Raw genomic sequence first — 17,364 nt, 5'->3', positions numbered from 1 at the left:
TCACAAAGAAAGGGTTTTTGTTTTGATGAATTATCCCTCTAAAGTCATTCTCATGGTTTACGGGGAAGCAAGTAATAATTTCTTTCCCAGGGGATCAGTGTTTGGCTGTAACAGTAGTTCCACAATTACACAAGACTGACAATATCTTTGAAAATGTTTATTTGTCAGTAAAATCTATTTATTGGTTGATTATTTACAACAGAAGGGAAGCAAACAATAGATGTTTTAGTAATTATTGTCTGAGATAACCATTTGCCGTCCATTACAGTACTGCATAGAGTTTATATCTTACCAAAAACCAAGCACAATCAATCATTAAAACGTGATATAAAACACAATAATTTAATGCAAGAATCTTTAATCATGAATTTCTTTCAAGATTATCAAGAGACAACAATGGATAAAATAATCTGATTGTTCGAAGAATCAGTTATAGATTCAGCATGACTTTCTGGTACAGTATTGATATTTCCAGCGACGATCTCTGAAAGTACACAAGACAAACAGACATTTTGTTCCTGTTAGTTTTGTAGTCAATTCATCCTTTGCTGAAGCTTGTTTAATCCAAAAGCAAAAATATGACACACATATACTGTAGAAACACACACACAGAGAAAGAGAAAATACTTGGAATCTTTACATTAGCATACAGTACCAATGAATAATCATACTCACTCATGCTTGTTTTCATGGTAGCTTTCAGCTCCAATCAGGTAGGTATTTAGTGGGACATCAAAAGCGAAGGCCTCATCAAACGAGTTTACGTAGTTTGTCCACTGGCAGGTATCAGTACAGAAGTTGCTGGCTCCACAGCAGGTGAACTTCCATCTGTACAATGGTGGAAATGAGGTTTGAATTGTGATATATGTTTTGTATTGACCTTGCAATTCACATTATAGTAGGGTTGTTCAACAAAAACAGTGCCTCCGTCAACCCTGTGTCACCTCTAGGAAGATTTTGCACCATTTAATCCCCATATGTCTCTAAATGTCACCATCATTGTAAAGCACTAGTTATTGTGTTTGATTTGACAGTCATTTCTTGAAGAATTGTATTTATTTCATGTTATTAGTGATTCATTTACATCTCACCTTCTGTCCTCATGCTTGTTCTCATGATAGCTGTGCATCCCTGTAATGACCTGAGAGGTTGGACATTGGTAGCTCAAAGGTTTGTCGAAGCCATTTACGTAGGAAGATGTAAAGCAGGTGGTTGCTGAGTCAAACGTGGCTTTGCACCTAAAGTCCCACACACGGTCTTCATGTTTGTTGTGATGCTCACTAAAATTGGATAAATACATTACAATGCACAAATTAATAGTTGAATTTATACGAAAACAAACATTTATGCAGGTTGAAGGTTTTATTGTTCACCAACCAATTTTGTCCAGAATGCAATTGCAATAACATACATCCAAAATACAGAGCTAAACCACAGTTTATTTTCTCAAAATGGAAAAATGTCAATCTGAATTAACAGCAACTCTGTTATATGCAACAGCTTGCTAGGGTTTGAGAAAGGGTTAGGGTTAACTTAGCACAACAGCAGCAAAAAGCACACTTTGATTTGGAAATCTGTGCTTGTGAGTCTACGGAATGTCTGTGCTTCTACGGAATGTAAGGATTCACCTCGCTATGTAAGAGATAGATTGTCCTGATTGGCAATTAAAGAATAACGGCTCGTCATAGTTGTTCTGCCAGCGGAGGTCTGCAACACACAAACAATGGCACAAGAAAAACATATTTGATTACCATAGTAAACAGCACCTCCTCCTTTTTGGGGGGAGATTTCTGACCACACACTCAAAATGTAAGTCCACAATTTGAGTTGCTATCTGCTACACATATGCTCAGGCTTTAATCGACAACCTCACACGTGACATGAAGCATACCTTTTCCGTTGACCAACACACCAGCAAGAAGCAGAATAAAGACGTCGGCTCTCTTCATGGCTTTTCAGAGGGTTTTGAGGAGAACAAACTAAACTCAGCAAGGTTGGTGCTCCATTTATAGACAGACGCAATCTGTATCCTTGCTGGACGTTAGGCCACATACGTGTGAAATCTCAGTGTTTGAGCAGGTGCATTGCAGGTGTAACTCAAGTTATACTGAACTGAAAAAAACATGCAACAATTTCAACGATTTTACTGAGTTACAGTAAAATATAAGGAAATCAGTCAATTGAAATCCTAATCTATAAATTTCACATGATTGGGCGGGGGCCTCAGCCATGGGTGGGCTTGAAAGGGCATAGGCCCATCCATCCACAATCAGAATGAGTTTTTCTCCACAAAAGGGCTTTATTACAGACAGAAATACTCAGTTTCATCCGCTGTCCGGGTGGCTGGTGTCAGACTATCTGGCAGAGGAAGGATCCGGATGTTGAGATCCTGGGCTGGCATGCTTACATGTGGTCTTTGGTTGTAAGGCCAGTTGCACATACTGCTAAATTCTCTAAAATGACGTTGGAGGCAGCTTATGGTACAGAAATTAACATTCAATTCTCTGGCAACATCTCTGGTGGGTATTCCTGCAGTCAGCATTTCATGAGGCGGCAGGGTGGCCCGAGTGGTTAAAGCGTTGGACTAGTAACTGAAAGGTTGCAAGATTGAATCCCTGAGCTGACAAAATCTGTCGTTCTGCCCCTGATCAAGGCAGTTAACCCACTGTTTCTAGGCCCGTCATTGAAAATAAGAATTTGGTCTTAACTGTCTTGCCTAGTTAAAATTGCACTCTCCCTCAACGCTTGAGACATCTGTGGCATGTGTTACGTGACAAAACTGCTCATTTTCATTGGCCTTTTATTTGGCCACACCTGTAAGGTGGATGGATTATCTTGGAAATGGAGAAATGCTCACTAACGGGGATGTAAACACAGTTTCAGAGAAATAAGCTTTTTATGCACATTGACAATTTCTGGGATCTGTTATTTCAGCTTATGAAACACGAGACCAACACTTTACATGTTGCATTTATATTTTTGGGGGCTAAATTCTGAAGATTTTAACGAGGCACGGGTTGTCATTTTCTGAATCAAAGTACAAACTGGTTAAATTAATCTTAATACATGGTTTACAAATGAATGGGCAATCCACATGACAGCCCTGGTAGAGAGTGCACGGCATTGCTGGCATAAAAGGCACAGAGCAAAAACAGGAGATCACTTTATACACTCAACATATCGCCCCCTCCCAATCCTGAGTAGACAGAGAAACATCCTGTTATGGCATGTCTGTTATCAGTCACGTGTGTGTGTGTCGTCACTTCTGTTTAATGTACCAGTTTTCTATCTCCTAATTTGGGCAGGGGTAGAGCTCACAAGTTACTTATTGCTCCCTTATCAATCATAAACAGGCTAGCAAGTTCCCTAGAGAGTTTGTTCTATTACTTTCCGTCTCATGGCTACTGGGGTGTCCCATGTCAGTCTGGGTTCTGAGTTCAACTTAGGTCAGCTTTGCAGTCATGGTTTATCTAAGGACATTTCAGACAGTTTCTGAAGTCTCCGACGTTCAGTATACTTTGCAAAATTTCACAAAGAAAGGGTTTTTGTTTTGATGAATTATCCCTCTAAAGTCATTCTCATGGTTTACGGGGAAGCAAGTAATAATTTCTTTCCCAGGGGATCAGTGGTTGGCTGTAACAGTAGTTCCACAATTACACAAGACTGACAATATCTTTGAAAATGTTTATTTGTCAGTAAAATCTATTTATTGGTTGATTATTTACAACAGAAGGGAAGCAAACAATAGATGTTTTAGTAATTATTGTCTGAGATAACCATTTGCCGTCCATTACAGTACTGCATAGAGTTTATATCTTACCAAAAACCAAGCACAATCAATCATTAAAACGTGATATAAAACACAATAATTTAATGCAAGAATCTTTAATCATGAATTTCTTTCAAGATTATCAAGAGACAACAATGGATAAAATAATCTGATTGTTCGAAGAATCAGTTATAGATTCAGCATGACTTTCTGGTACAATATTGATATTTCCAGCGACGATCTCTGAAAGTACACAAGACAAACAGACATTTTGTTCCTGTTAGTTTTGTAGTCAATTCATCCTTTGCTGAAGCTTGTTTAATCCAAAAGCAAAAATATGACACACATATACTGTAGAAACACACACACAGAGAAAGAGAAAATACTTGGAATCTTTACATTAGCATACAGTACTTGAATAATCATACTCACTCATGCTTGTTTTCATGGTAGCTTTCAGCTCCAATCAGGTAGGTATTTAGTGGGACATCAAAAGCGAAGGCCTCATCAAACGAGTTTACGTAGTTTGTCCACTGGCAGGTATCAGTACAGAAGTTGCTGGCTCCACAGCAGGTGAACTTCCATCTGTACAATGGTGGAAATGAGGTTTGAATTGTGATATATGTTTTGTATTGACCTTGCAATTCACATTATAGTAGGGTTGTTCAACAAAAACAGTGCCTCCGTCAACCCTGTGTCACCTCTAGGAAGATTTTGCACCATTTAATCCCCATATGTCTCTAAATGTCACCATCATTGTAAAGCACTAGTTATTGTGTTTGATTTGACAGTCATTTCTTGAAGAATTGTATTTATTTCATGTTATTAGTGATTCATTTACATCTCACCTTCTGTCCTCATGCTTGTTCTCATGATAGCTGTGCATCCCTGTAATGACCTGAGAGGTTGGACATTGGTAGCTCAAAGGTTTGTCGAAGCCATTTACGTAGGAAGATGTAAAGCAGGTGGTTGCTGAGTCAAACGTGGCTTTGCACCTAAAGTCCCACACACGGTCTTCATGTTTGTTGTGATGCTCACTAAAATTGGATAAATACATTACAATGCACAAATTAATAGTTGAATTTATACGAAAACAAACATTTATGCAGGTTGAAGGTTTTATTGTTGCCCAACCAATTTTGTCCAGAATGCAATTGCAATAACATACATCCAAAATACAGAGCTAAACCACAGTTTATTTTCTCAAAATGGAAAAATGTCAATCTGAATTAACAGCAACTCTGTAATATGCAACAGCTTGCTAGGGTTTGAGAAAGGGTTAGGGTTAACTTAGCACAACAGCAGCAAAAAGCACACTTTGATTTGGAAATCTGTGCTTGTGAGTCTACGGAATGTCTGTGCTTCTACGGAATGTAAGGAATCACCTAGCTATGTAAGAGATAGATTGTCCTGATTGGCAATTAAAGAATAACGGCTCGTCATAGTTGTTCTGCCAGCGGAGGTCTGCAACACACAAACAATGGCACAAGAAAAACATATTTGATTAACATAGTAAACAGCACCTCCTCCTTTTTTGGGGGAGATTTCTGACCACACACTCAAAATGTAAGTCCACAATTTGAGTTGCTATCTGCTACACATATGCTCAGGCTTTAATCGACAACCTCACACGTGACATGAAGCATACCTTTTCCGTTGACCAACACACCAGCAAGAAGCAGAATAAAGACGTCGGCTCTCTTCATGGTTTTTCAGAGGGTTTTGAGGAGAACAAACTAAACTCAGCAAGGTTGGTGCTCCATTTATAGACAGACGCAATCTGTATCCTTGCTGGACGTTAGGCCACATACGTGTGAAATCTCAGTGTTTGAGCAGGTGCATTGCAGGTGTAACTCAAGTTATACTGAACTGAAAAAAACATGCAACAATTTCAATGATTTTACTGAGTTACAGTAAAATATAAGGAAATCAGTCAATTGAAATCCTAATCTATAAATTTCACATGATTGGGCGGGGGCTCAGCCATGGGTTTGCTTGGAAGGGCGTGAGCCCATCCATCCACAATCAGAATGAGTTTTTCCTCCACAAAAGGGCTTTATTACAGACAGAAATACTTAGTTTCATCAGCTGTCCGGGTGGCTGGTGTCAGACTTTCTGGCAGGTGAAGGATCCGGATGTGGAGATCCTGGGCTGGCATGCTTACATGTGGTCTGCAGTTGTGAGGCCGGTTGGACATACTGCTAAATTCTCTAAAACGACATTGGAGGTAGCTTATGGTAGAACAATTAACATTAAATTCTCTGGGAACAACTCTGGTGACATTCCTGCAGTCAGCATTTCAAGGGGCGGCAGGGTGGTCCGAGTGGTTAAAGCGTTGGACTAGTAACTGAAAGGTTGCTGATGCAGGCAACAGGCCAGCCCCAAGACAGGTGAGGTGGAAGAGGTGGTACGACTTTTTTCAAAAGGTATGTAAAATGACCAAAGATCACTGAAAAACGTTGATGTATTCTGATGGCCTATGAAAGATGACTGAATTGCCAGAAATACCAGTCTCAGTATGGAACCTTGATAATAGGTGCGTTCGACATGGACTGCGCCGGACAACGACCGGCGAGAGTGGCCGCTTGCAGTTGGGGAGGAGTTGAAAATGGCTCTGTGAAGTCGGACATTTCAGCTTCTCGTGGTTTGCTGCATTGATGTCAGTCACGGCCGATTAAACGCTGTTTGCTTACTTTACTCTATTAATATATTTAAGCGTAGTCTTTCCGTTAGTGAAGAGGCGGAGTAAAACCCTTTCTTCCATACATTTTGTTAACAATTAAACAGTTTGGTCCAAATTTAGGCATTAACGAAACTGATGGTGTCAGAATAAATACAAAACACGCGTCTAAGTTGCCGTGTGTGAGTCTGGCCAATCATGAAATAGCTGTAGGCCCATCGTCACTTGAACCCGTGCAGTTGCTCTTGAGAAAATGCGCTCGGCTACACAGCCGGCAGTTCTCGAATCGATCTCACGGTACTTTAATGGCGACGTCACAGTGACGTGTTCTCGGCGCCGTCTCAAGTCGGACAAAAAGTCTAACCAGAATGCACTTTTTCAAGTAAGCCGCCTGCAGCCGGCTGCGTGCGCTGCATGAAGTCGGGTCATGTCGAACGCACCTAATGAGAATGAACAGCAACTTCAGTGTATTGTATGGTGGCCGACATGTGCAAACACGCTGCAACTTAAGAAAACACATGCAAATAGACAAAACACAAGCAAATTAAGAAAACACCTTCATGACACTTGCGCAGCATTCAGAAAACGCGCTGCAAATACACACAACACAACCAAATACATAAACGCATAGCAAATAAATAAACGCGTTGCAAAAACGAAAGCACGCAAACCAAAAACGCAGCGCGTTTATGTATTTGGTTGTGCGCGTTTGCTGAATGCTGCGCATGCGTTGTCAAATTAATTAAGATGTTTTCTTAATTTGCTTGTGTTTTGTCTATTTGCATCTGTTTTCTTAGTTTGCAGCGCGTTGCACATGTCGGCCACCATAACTTATCGTATCTATGCGTCGTTGCTAACGTGTGATGACGTTGTGACGTCAAGCTAGTACTGGGTTCCCTTAGGACCACACAAGGCACTTCTTGCCACCAAAACGTAATTTAATAGGGGTTATGCGCAACATTCTTCCGGGTTCTACAAAACAGATGTAACTACTTCTGGCCGGCCGCTTTTGAGGTAAACACGGCGTGGTAAAGGCTACCTACTATAGCCGGTGTTTAAAAGAGCTACCCTTAATTACAATTTCCCATGTACACAGGATTGCCAAACGGACTTCCAGAGCCCCGAGTTAGTACCCTGGGGAGTAGCCTTTTTTTTTTGCTTGCAGACGATTAAAACAAACGAAGACTGTACAGGTACGTACCTGTAGAAGTCCAAGTGACCTCAAAGAATGCAGTGTTTGGCAATCAACTGCAACAACTACCAGTGTGACAGTATTTATTTACAGGTCAATTTTGTCGTAGCGTAATCTTATACACCTGCTAACTTTAAAGTTTTTTTGGGCCTAGTAGTAGGCTAGTAAACGTAATTAGGAACGATAGGTCCTAGCTATAGAAACCAGAATAATGATATGGATATGACACTAAATTAAAATGAGCTTCTTAAATTAATTTGCTGAATTCACATATTGGAATCGGGATCGATGGAAGGAATACTTCGAAGACCTCCTTAATTCCACCAACACGCTTTCCGACGTGGAGGCTGGGGACATCGGGGGGGGCCCTTCTATCTCTGGGGCTGAGGTCGCCGAGGTGGTTAAAAAACTCTGCGGTGGCAGGGCCCCTGGGGTGGATGAGGTCCGCCCGGAGTTCCTTAAGGCTCTGGATTTTGTAGGGCTGTCTTGGTTGACACGACTCTGCAACATCGCATGGACATCGGGGACAGTGCCTCTGGACTGGCAGACCGGGGTGGTGGTTCCCCTCTTTAAAAAGGGGGACCGGAGGGTGTGCTCCAACTTTAGGGGGATCACACTCCTCAGCCTCCCTGGGAAAGTCTATTCAGGGGTCCTGGAGAGGAGGGTCCGTCGGATTGTCGAACCTCGGATTCAGGAGGAGCAATGTGGTTTTCGTCCTGGCCGTGGAACAGTGGACCAGCTTTATACCCTCCGCGGAGTCCTGGAGGGTAAATGGGAGTTCGCCCAACCAGTCTACACATGTTTTGTGGATTTGGAAAAGGCGTTCGACCGTGTCCCTTGGGGGCTCATGTGGGGGGTGCTCCAAGAGTACGGGGTACCGGATTTCCTGATCGGGGCTGTCCGGTCCCTGTACGATCGGTGCCAGAGTTTGGTCCACATTGCCGGTAGTAAGTCGAACTTGTTTCCGGTGAGGGTTGGACTCCGCCAGGGCTGCCCTATGTCACCGATTCTATTCATTACCTATATGGACAGAATTTCTAGGCGCAGCCAGGGTGTTGAGGGGGTCCGGTTTGGTGACCTCAGGATCGGGTCGCTGCTTTTTGTGGATGATGTGGTCCTGTTGGCTTCATCAGGCCGTGACCTTCAGCTCTCACTGGAGCGGTTCGCAACCGAATGTGAAGCGGCTGGGATGCGAATCAGCACCTCCAAATCTGAGGCCATGGTAATCGACCGGAAAAGGGTGGAGTGCCATCTCCGGGTCGGGGAGGAGATCCTGAACCAAGCGGAGGAGTTCAAGTATCTCGGGGTCTTGTTCACGAGTGAGGGAAGAATGGAGCGCGAGGTCGACAGGCGGATCGGTGCGGCGTCCGCAGTGATGCGGGCTCTGCATCGGTCCGTCGTGGTGAAGAAGGAGCTGAGTCGAAAGGCGAATCTCTCTATTTACCAGTCGATCTATGTTCCTACCCTCACCTATGGTCACGAACTATGGGTAGTGACCGAAAGAACGAGATTGCGACAAGCGGCCGAAATGAGCTTTCTCCGCAGGGTGTCCGGGCTCTCCCTTAGAGATAGGGTGAGAAGCTCGGTCATCCGGGAGACAATCAATACTTCAGATATACCAAAATGTGTAATTACAATGCTGAACATGTATTCCGGATATAATCAATGCTTCAGATAAAATAAGTGATGATAATGATTAACTTATATTCCAAACATATGATTATGCACCAGCATGTGACAATGTCTGAGAGAAGCGGAGAAAGGGGTAATTCTCAAGAGAATGTATCTTTTCGTGAGAAAAAGAATGCAATAAGTCAGCATACTGACAGGGGGGGCGAGAGGACCACACCATGACCGCACCATGGGACAAGGAGAGGGTACAATGGGCCTCACAACTCTTGAGTCAACACTAATAAAAGATGCATTAGGTCACTCAACTCTGTGGGTCTAGAGGAGGAGACAGAACTGGTTTTAGGCAGTGGAGGATGTATCCCTTTGCTCGTAGGAGGATGTATCCTTTTGCACCCGGTCAACATCATCAGACCTCTGCCCCCCCCCCCTCACCTATGGAGTTAGATTAGTTTCATAATTCAAACAAACAAACGCAACACAATTCAAACAAACTTAACACGATCCAAACAAACGTAACACGATTCATACAAACATAACACGATTCAAACAAACGTAACACGATTCAAACAAACGTAACACGATTCACAAATGTATTTCGTGATTCACAAATGTAATGCGATTCACAAAAATGACCCTATTACATTAGTTTGCAACCTGACAAACACAAGTTACAAATCCCTGCATTCGTTGGTGTGAATCCTTGCATTCGTTCATGTGGATTTTTGGAACTTTCCTGACGCGCTTTGATCCACAAATGCATTTTTTCTAAAAGATATCCTCTGCAGCCTATCAGATGTCTCCAATTTTAGCCAATCACCGGAGAATGTCTAATATGGGTAGACGGGCTCTGCGTTAGCCTAGGAAACACGGAAAATGACTAAACATGAATCCTGCCATTCTCAACAATATTTAATCAGGTATGATCATCGGTTTAATAAGATTAACAAGCAATATTTCACCTACATGCTACCAGACGACATTGCTCGTGATCTGAAGGAGACGATGTCCGTCATTATGGCAGGTTGTTGAAGTCCACATAGACACGTTAATGTGATTGGCTAAAATTGGAAGAGACGATCTGATAAGCTGCAGAGGATATCTTTTAGAAAAAATGCATTTGTGGATCAAAGCGCGTCAGGAAAGTTCCAAAAATTCACACGAACGAATGCAAGGATTCACACCAACGAATGCAGGGATTTGTAACTTGTGTTTGTCAGGTTGCAAACGAATGTAATAGGGTCATTTATTTGTGAATCGCGTTACATTTGTGAATCACGAAATACATTTGTGAATCGTGTTACGTTTGTTTGAATCGTGTTACGTTTGTTTGTTTGAATCGTGTTATGTTTGTATGAATCGTGTTACGTTTGTTTGGATCGTGTTAAGTTTGTTTGAATCGTGTTGCGTTTGTTTGTTTGAATTATGAAACTAATCTAACTCCATACTCACCTGACAAACACCTTCGTCTCAGGAGTGGTGCAATACTTGTGTGCCCTGCACAGGTCAGGCAGAATTGGACTGGGCAGAACTCTTTCTCTGACTTCTGTCAAGACTATTCTCACGAGGGCCTTTGTTTACTCTTCAAAACAAGACTGGTAACATTGACTGGTATCGCCGATTTAGATCGAGAAACCATGGTGTATTGTATTCAGTGTTTGATTTGTATAATTTGTTATCTTATAAGACTACAAAGAACTTGATCTGGCATTTCACCTCATTCTTCTCCACCCAAATTTGAACCTCAACAAAGCACACCCAATAAAGAAATAAATATATATGTGAGATAAAATAGTGTGCCTTGCTAACACAAGCACACCCAATTAAATCGCTTTTAATGTCAAGGCTACGGTTGTGCCTATTGTTTAGTTCTGTTTTTCCCTACCCTGTTGTTTCCTAGTGTTCTGTCTTATGGTCTTGTTGATTGCTGCGTTCGTTTCTGTTCGCTCGTTGGTGTTATTGTGTCCACCTGTGTCTTGTTTGGCTGTGTATTTAGGTTCCTATTTTGTGTCCTGTCCTTGTCTTGACTTTGTCATAATGTACCTGTCAGAACCCAGCCTTTTCCCAGTTTGAGAAGATAAAACAAATTTTTCTTGGAATCCTGTCTGCCTCTCTTCCTGCGTTTGGGTCCTCCCCCCTGCACCGTGACAAAGAGTTCAAGTTCAAATATTTTATTGTCAGATGCAAAGAACAACAAAGGGTCAGACTGTGCACTGAAATGCTTAGGACAAGACAATGCAAAGCAACCTGGCATAACATAAGTGTGGCCCGGTAAAAGTAAGACTGGACAGTAATATCAAGATTATGTTTATTTGTGGGTTTTATTCCCTGACTGCACTCAGTAAGAAAAGTATTAATCTTTAAGCTTTGAGCTTTTTGATGTAATACTTCTTTCTTATACTGACTCTTATTTTGCAAACTTAGCCAAATGTATTAAAAGAATAAACAAACCATACTCCAAATGAGCAACCTAGATCTCAAACCTAATGCTGGGGACACTAAACAATTTTTTAGATTTTATAAGATCTTCTTTTATAAGAACTGTGAGAGACCACACACGTGTATGGAGCTAGAAAGCTGACAAAAGTATCTGAATTTGAATGTGAAAGATCTGAAATATTTGTATGTCGAATTTCATAAAACTGAAATATTTTTCTGTTGAATATATAATATCTGAATTATTTGTAATTCAAATATTCAAATTCAGATACTTTTGTCAGCTTTCTAGCTCCATAGGGTTACGGCTACCATTTCATCAGGAGGCATATGCGCATCCTTACGCCTGATTTTAACAGGCGGAGAATTTTCAACGCAAAATAGAAGTGCGCTTACCGCTGAATACATAATTAGGCGCACTTTGCGCATCTCCTCCCATATCTTAATGGGAAACTCCCACTTTCCCCTGACCTTCCCGTGAATGCATATGCATGACACGGAAAAGCCTAATTTGCCATTTTCAGTTCCCGCGACAGGCAGTCTGCGCTTTTACCTCAATGCGGCATGTTTGTACATACCTCGCCATGCTTTTAAGCGCAAATTGCGAAACAAATGCGCCTGAAGTGGGCGCAAAAGCGTTAGTACATGAGGCCCTGACAGTATTTTAGAATCCTGACAGCTTTCTTGAGGCATAGTGTGTGGTAGGTGTCCTGTAGGGCTGGGAGCTTCCTGCCGATGATGAATTCTGACCACACTGCGTAGGACCTTGGGGTCCCTGTCTGTGCAGCTCCATTCCACACTGTAATGCAACCAATCAATCAGTATGCTCTCTATTGTGCAACTGTAGAAGTTAGTAAGGATGACTAAGTCCATGCCAAACTTCTTCAGTCTCCTCAGGAAAGAGGCGTTTCCAGGCCGCTTTGACCACCTTGTCCGTGTGAGCAGACCAGGTGAGATCATTTCTGATGTTCACCCCGAGGAACCTGAAGCAGCTGACCTTTTCCACTTCTGATCCATTGATGTGAAGGGGTGCATGCTCCTCATTCTGCCCCCTCCTATAGTAAACAATCATCTCCTTAGTCTTGCCTTGAGAGAGAGGTTATTGCCCTGCCACCATGATGTCAGGGTATAAACCTTCTCTCTGTAGGCTGACTCTTCACGGTCAGAGATGAGGCCCACAATGGTTGTGTCGTCAACAAACTTAACGAGGAGGTTGGAACTGTGCGTTGCCGCACAGTCATGTGTGAACAAGGAGAACAGGAGAGGGCTAAGCACACAGCCCTGGGGGTTGTCTGTATTGGTGATCAGTGTGAACGAGGTCACCGATTCTCACCACTTGTGGCCTCCTCATCAGGAAGTTGAAGATCCACTTGCATAGGGAGGTGCTTAGTCCCCGGTCCTCAAGCTTGGAGACGAGTTTGTAGGGGATGATGATATTGACTGCTGAGCTGTAGTCAATGAACAGCATCCTCACATACCTATTCCCTTTGTCCAGGTGGTAGAGAGCGGTGTGCATAGTCAGTGCGATGGCATCATGGCATCGTCTGTAGACCTGTTGGACCGGTATGCAAACTGCATAGGGTCCAGGGTGGGAGGCAGCCAGGAGCAAATTAATGATTTGTCTAAATGTAAAATGTAAGTAGGCTAAATCCATGAAAACTCTTGTCTTTCTCCATTTTTTAGTTTTTTGTGAAGGACTTTGTGACCAGGTTCTGCAAAAGTTGCTATACACCAAATACACTTTAAGCATTAACTGGTGCCAGTGACAGATGATTAAACTGGAAGGCAAAGTCCTAAAGTTATGTCAGCCAGATTCTTAAATAATTATTTCGAGTTTAAACTTTCATCTGTTGACAGAATATCGCAAGCCTGATCCTAATCAGGTATTTCTGTGGTCATTCTTAACCCTGTAGGACACGGTTAAAAATTACACCTCACCTTTCGTTCTCCCAAAAACATTTGCAAATAAGATTTATTTTTAAAGACTACATTTACATAGCCAATGGGTCATATTGTCTTGCCTTGCAATGCTATTAGATAAATGTATTTTTCAAAAAAAAGAAATGAGCAATTAAAAAGCTAAAAGTCACATCGTAATTTTACAACAAAGGGTCTTATAATAATTAACAGTTTAACCTTTCATCTGTTGAGAGATGGTGTTAACATTTAAGGGTGGTGCCTGATCATATCGCAAACCTGATCCTAATCAGGTCTTTCTGTGGTAGTTTCCAAGAACCATATCTGAGTCTGTGTATTTGGGTGTGTGTCTGTGACACATCCACTCAGTGGCGAAAATCTGCTGTCAATTTTGGGGGGGACAATTATATGACATTTTCTCAAGAGCAATTCCTGGGGGACACACCAAAATGACTGCTGTAACACATGGCCTACATTGTAATAAGTTAAATGTATATTATTAATATGATTTAAATTTCCTTATGTTTACAGTGATTTATTGGGAGGGGACAAATCCTATTTTTCCCAGGATTGGGGGGTCGTGTCCCCACTGTCCCCCCCGAGATTTCTGCCTATGCATCCACTACTTCTCTCCAAGAAGGTGGTAAGTGTGGGCAGGGACAACTCTATTTAATGGATTTCGTTTATTGTATAGCTGTTATCTGGAAAAATCAGTCTGGTGAGGAACATCACAACTTTTGCTACTTATTCACAACGGCCCTGTAAGTATGTTAGTTTAGTGCTAAATGTTTTATCGTCTTATGAAGACCTTCCGCTTTGCTAAATAATTGCTGCCTTTTTCATGGAAGCAGAAAGCCAGTGTTCATACTTTATTGTAGGCTATATATTTGAATATCATCTTTTGTCATTTTGGTAGGTGGACTGGATGTGCGTGTTTTAACCTTTTAGTACCTAAATCAATAACTTGGACCATGGTTAGTTAATAGGTCAAATATGTGCCGCCCTTTAGTTTTGTATAATTGTGAATTGAGTGACTTATGGAAATGTCATAAATCATAATAACATGGCATTTCAACATGACAGCAAAATACGACGTGTTGGCCTATCTAATTGGCTAATTTATACAATCCATTTAACTTAACAGCAATTTTCTTCTTTAAGTTCAGACAAAACCACACCAAAAATGGCCATGCTGTGTATCTAGCCATGTTCATAATATTAATGAGTAAATTAATGAACAAAACTGACTGGCATGAATGCACTATAGCTCTTCCTTATTAATAATAATGTATCGTTGGGGCTTTTGACAAGACAATACATTACTAGCTGTTGTACGCGCACATTGTTGTATAGTTCATTGAAATGCAATGAGCAGTTGTAAAATACTTGATTCCGGCAGGTTGATGATTTGTTACTTTTCAAAGCTACAGGTGTTTCCATGCTGAAAGGCTGTAATCACCATTTGGTTATCAGAAAACCAAAACCCCTTTATGTTAGCCTTCAGAGTGAATGCCAAAATACATTTTGAATATCTGGAGTGGTCTATATTAGGCAGGTTTTTGGTGCAGGTGAAACATTTTAGATGAGTTGAGAAAATGCTGGATGTCTTTTTTGATAAAATATAGATTCCTGTAATATGTATTAATGTGTTCCATTTCTTTTGAAGATTCACATCACATCAAGAACATGTCATACCTTTCACCCATCTTAGTTATTGGAGGACAAGGAGGTTCTGCCTTTGACTTCAGTGGTGACAACAGTGGAGCAACACTGAAAAAGATATGGGTGTGGGTTGTGAGCTCGCGGGTGAAGGCTTTGAAGATTTGGCTTACTGATGGTCAAAACCAAGAATTTGGAAATCCTGCAGGGGATTTTTCTGAATTTGAGTTCAGAGATGGAGAGCATATCACCAAGCTTTCACTGTGGGGAAATGGTGCTGGAACACGTTTGGGTGCTATTAAATTCCGAACAAGTTCCTCACGGGAGTTCTTTCCTCAAATGACAGAATGGGGGCTGAAAACTGAGTACCCTATTGATGTTGGCTCTGGAATCTGCATTGGACTTTGTGGAAGGTCTGGTTCAGACATTGATTCCTTAGGTTTCAAATTCATTAATACCATCAAGTCTACTGTATTGAGGGATGTCCAGTATCCCACACTCCATAATGTAATACCCCAGGTGGCTGTTGAGGAAATCAAGTCCATGACCTACATAAACAAATCTACTGTCACTCAAGAATACAAACTGGAAACCTCTAAAACGATCACCAAAAAGTCATTGTGGTCTGTGACCAACAAGTTAGAAACAAGCTTTAACTTTGAGGTGAAAGCAGGAATTCCAGAGGTAATAGACGTATCTACTGGATTTAGCTTCACGGTGGGAACAGAAAGCACACATACCTTAGAAGAAGAGACATCCACTACTGAGACTATGTCTTTTCCAGTTAGTGTTCCTGCTGGGAACACCCTACATGTTGATGTCACTATTGGTAGAGTTACAGTTGATCTCCCCTACACTGCCACAGTGGAAATTACCTGTCTCAATAACAGTGTTCTGAAGTTTAACACCAGTGGAACCTACTATGGTCTCACTTACACAGATGTAAAAGTAGTTACAAAGTAAAAAACTTACTGTAAGTCGCTATGGATAAGAGTGTCTGCTAAAATGTAAATGTAAAATCCTTAAACTGTTGCGTAGGCAGATTCACAATGATTTATGTGACGGCCATTTGATATGTTGTTGTATAAGTCATAAGAATAATTTAGATGTCAGAATTAGTTATCTGAGGACAGATCAATGTCATCAAAGAAACCATAGTTTAAACTGATGTGTGTAACTTGTGAAGAAGACCATGGGACAACATAGGGAACTATTTGATTACGTTTGAAGAATGGTGACTTTTAGTAAAGTTACACTGTAAAGAAACATATTTTTACAGTTTTTCCAAACCATTTTTTTTAATGACATAAGTCGTTGATTTCAATGTATCACCCCCAAAAACATCTGTATAAATGGAAAAAAACCCAAAAAACATTGCTTTTTGAAATGACGTGTCAAATCCTAAAGTCTGCTGTTGCAGGACTCCTGAGGGTGTATAAAATCCTGTTCATATCAATGTTACTTCATGTAAGACACCTAGAAAATTGATAGGCAGTGTCTCCTCTATGATTTTAGTCATTAAAAGAAGTGCTTGACCAAATTATATTTGCTGTTTGAGCCTTCCTGCTTTCCGTATGTATCAATTAAAAAAGTGTGCTGTGGCTATCCATAAATAAAATCTATCAATTCCCATTTCTTTGTGATATTTTTCTTCATGACAATTTTCCAAAGGACACCTACTTAGTTTTCCAAATTGATCCAATTTTAGTCTTGGAGAAATTAGCCTGACGTGAGAAGCTTGCAGTTTCCTAGAAACCAATTTTTCTACTATTGTGGACACCCTTGAAGGTGTTTGTTTATTTTGTCTTTTTCCACAGGGGCAGTTCATAAAAGTGACCACTAAGTGATGCCCTGGAACTACAATTACAATTTGACCATTTATTTCTTTATTAAAGACAACACAGGTGACCTTAAGCATGTACACTTGTATGTGTGAATATAGTACTGTATATAGCCTATGTGTGTATGAATGGGTATGTGTACCGTAGTAACCACGTAGCCCACTCATGCTTTGACCTTGTATGACCCCAAAAAACGACACAATCAGGGACAGTTTAGCCCAGGTAGGGAATTTATTAACAG

General features: G+C 41.2%; 3 protein-coding genes across 4 annotated transcripts; 1 reads left to right on the top strand and 2 right to left on the bottom strand.

Annotated features, from left to right (window-relative positions):
- Positions 1–346: 346 nt before the first annotated feature.
- On the bottom strand, positions 347–4,780 carry LOC124486681 (hemagglutinin/amebocyte aggregation factor-like). The gene is made up of 6 exons (XM_047048440.1): positions 4,763–4,780; positions 1,892–1,980; positions 1,629–1,707; positions 1,092–1,280; positions 676–828; positions 347–484 (listed from the first exon to the last, which is right to left on the bottom strand). Exons 2-6 carry the CDS (start codon positions 1,947–1,949, stop codon positions 439–441), a joined length of 525 nt encoding a protein of 174 aa, XP_046904396.1. The 5' UTR covers positions 1,950–1,980; positions 4,763–4,780; the 3' UTR covers positions 347–438.
- Positions 3,857–5,531, bottom strand: LOC124486682 (hemagglutinin/amebocyte aggregation factor-like). The gene is made up of 5 exons (XM_047048442.1): positions 5,418–5,531; positions 5,155–5,233; positions 4,618–4,806; positions 4,202–4,354; positions 3,857–4,012 (listed from the first exon to the last, which is right to left on the bottom strand). Exons 1-5 carry the CDS (start codon positions 5,473–5,475, stop codon positions 3,967–3,969), a joined length of 525 nt encoding a protein of 174 aa, XP_046904398.1. The 5' UTR covers positions 5,476–5,531; the 3' UTR covers positions 3,857–3,966.
- An 8,704-nt stretch (positions 5,532–14,235) lies between these two features.
- Positions 14,236–16,907, top strand: LOC124486715 (aerolysin-like protein). 2 transcript variants are annotated; one of them, XM_047048485.1, is made up of 2 exons: positions 14,236–14,266; positions 15,290–16,907. In XM_047048485.1, exon 2 carries the CDS (start codon positions 15,310–15,312, stop codon positions 16,243–16,245), a length of 936 nt encoding a protein of 311 aa, XP_046904441.1. In that variant the 5' UTR covers positions 14,236–14,266; positions 15,290–15,309; the 3' UTR covers positions 16,246–16,907. The 2 variants fall into 2 exon arrangements, with proteins under 2 accessions (XP_046904441.1, XP_046904440.1); XM_047048484.1 differs by lacking the exon at positions 14,236–14,266 and adding an exon at positions 14,326–14,384.
- Positions 16,908–17,364: the final 457 nt, after the last annotated feature.

This window comes from Hypomesus transpacificus, chromosome 24, assembly GCF_021917145.1.
Source record: "Hypomesus transpacificus isolate Combined female chromosome 24, fHypTra1, whole genome shotgun sequence".
Classification (NCBI taxonomy): Eukaryota; Metazoa; Chordata; class Actinopteri; order Osmeriformes; family Osmeridae; genus Hypomesus; species Hypomesus transpacificus.
The sequence above is the reverse complement of the archived record's forward strand: the minus strand, read 5'-3'. Positions and strand labels throughout refer to the sequence as shown.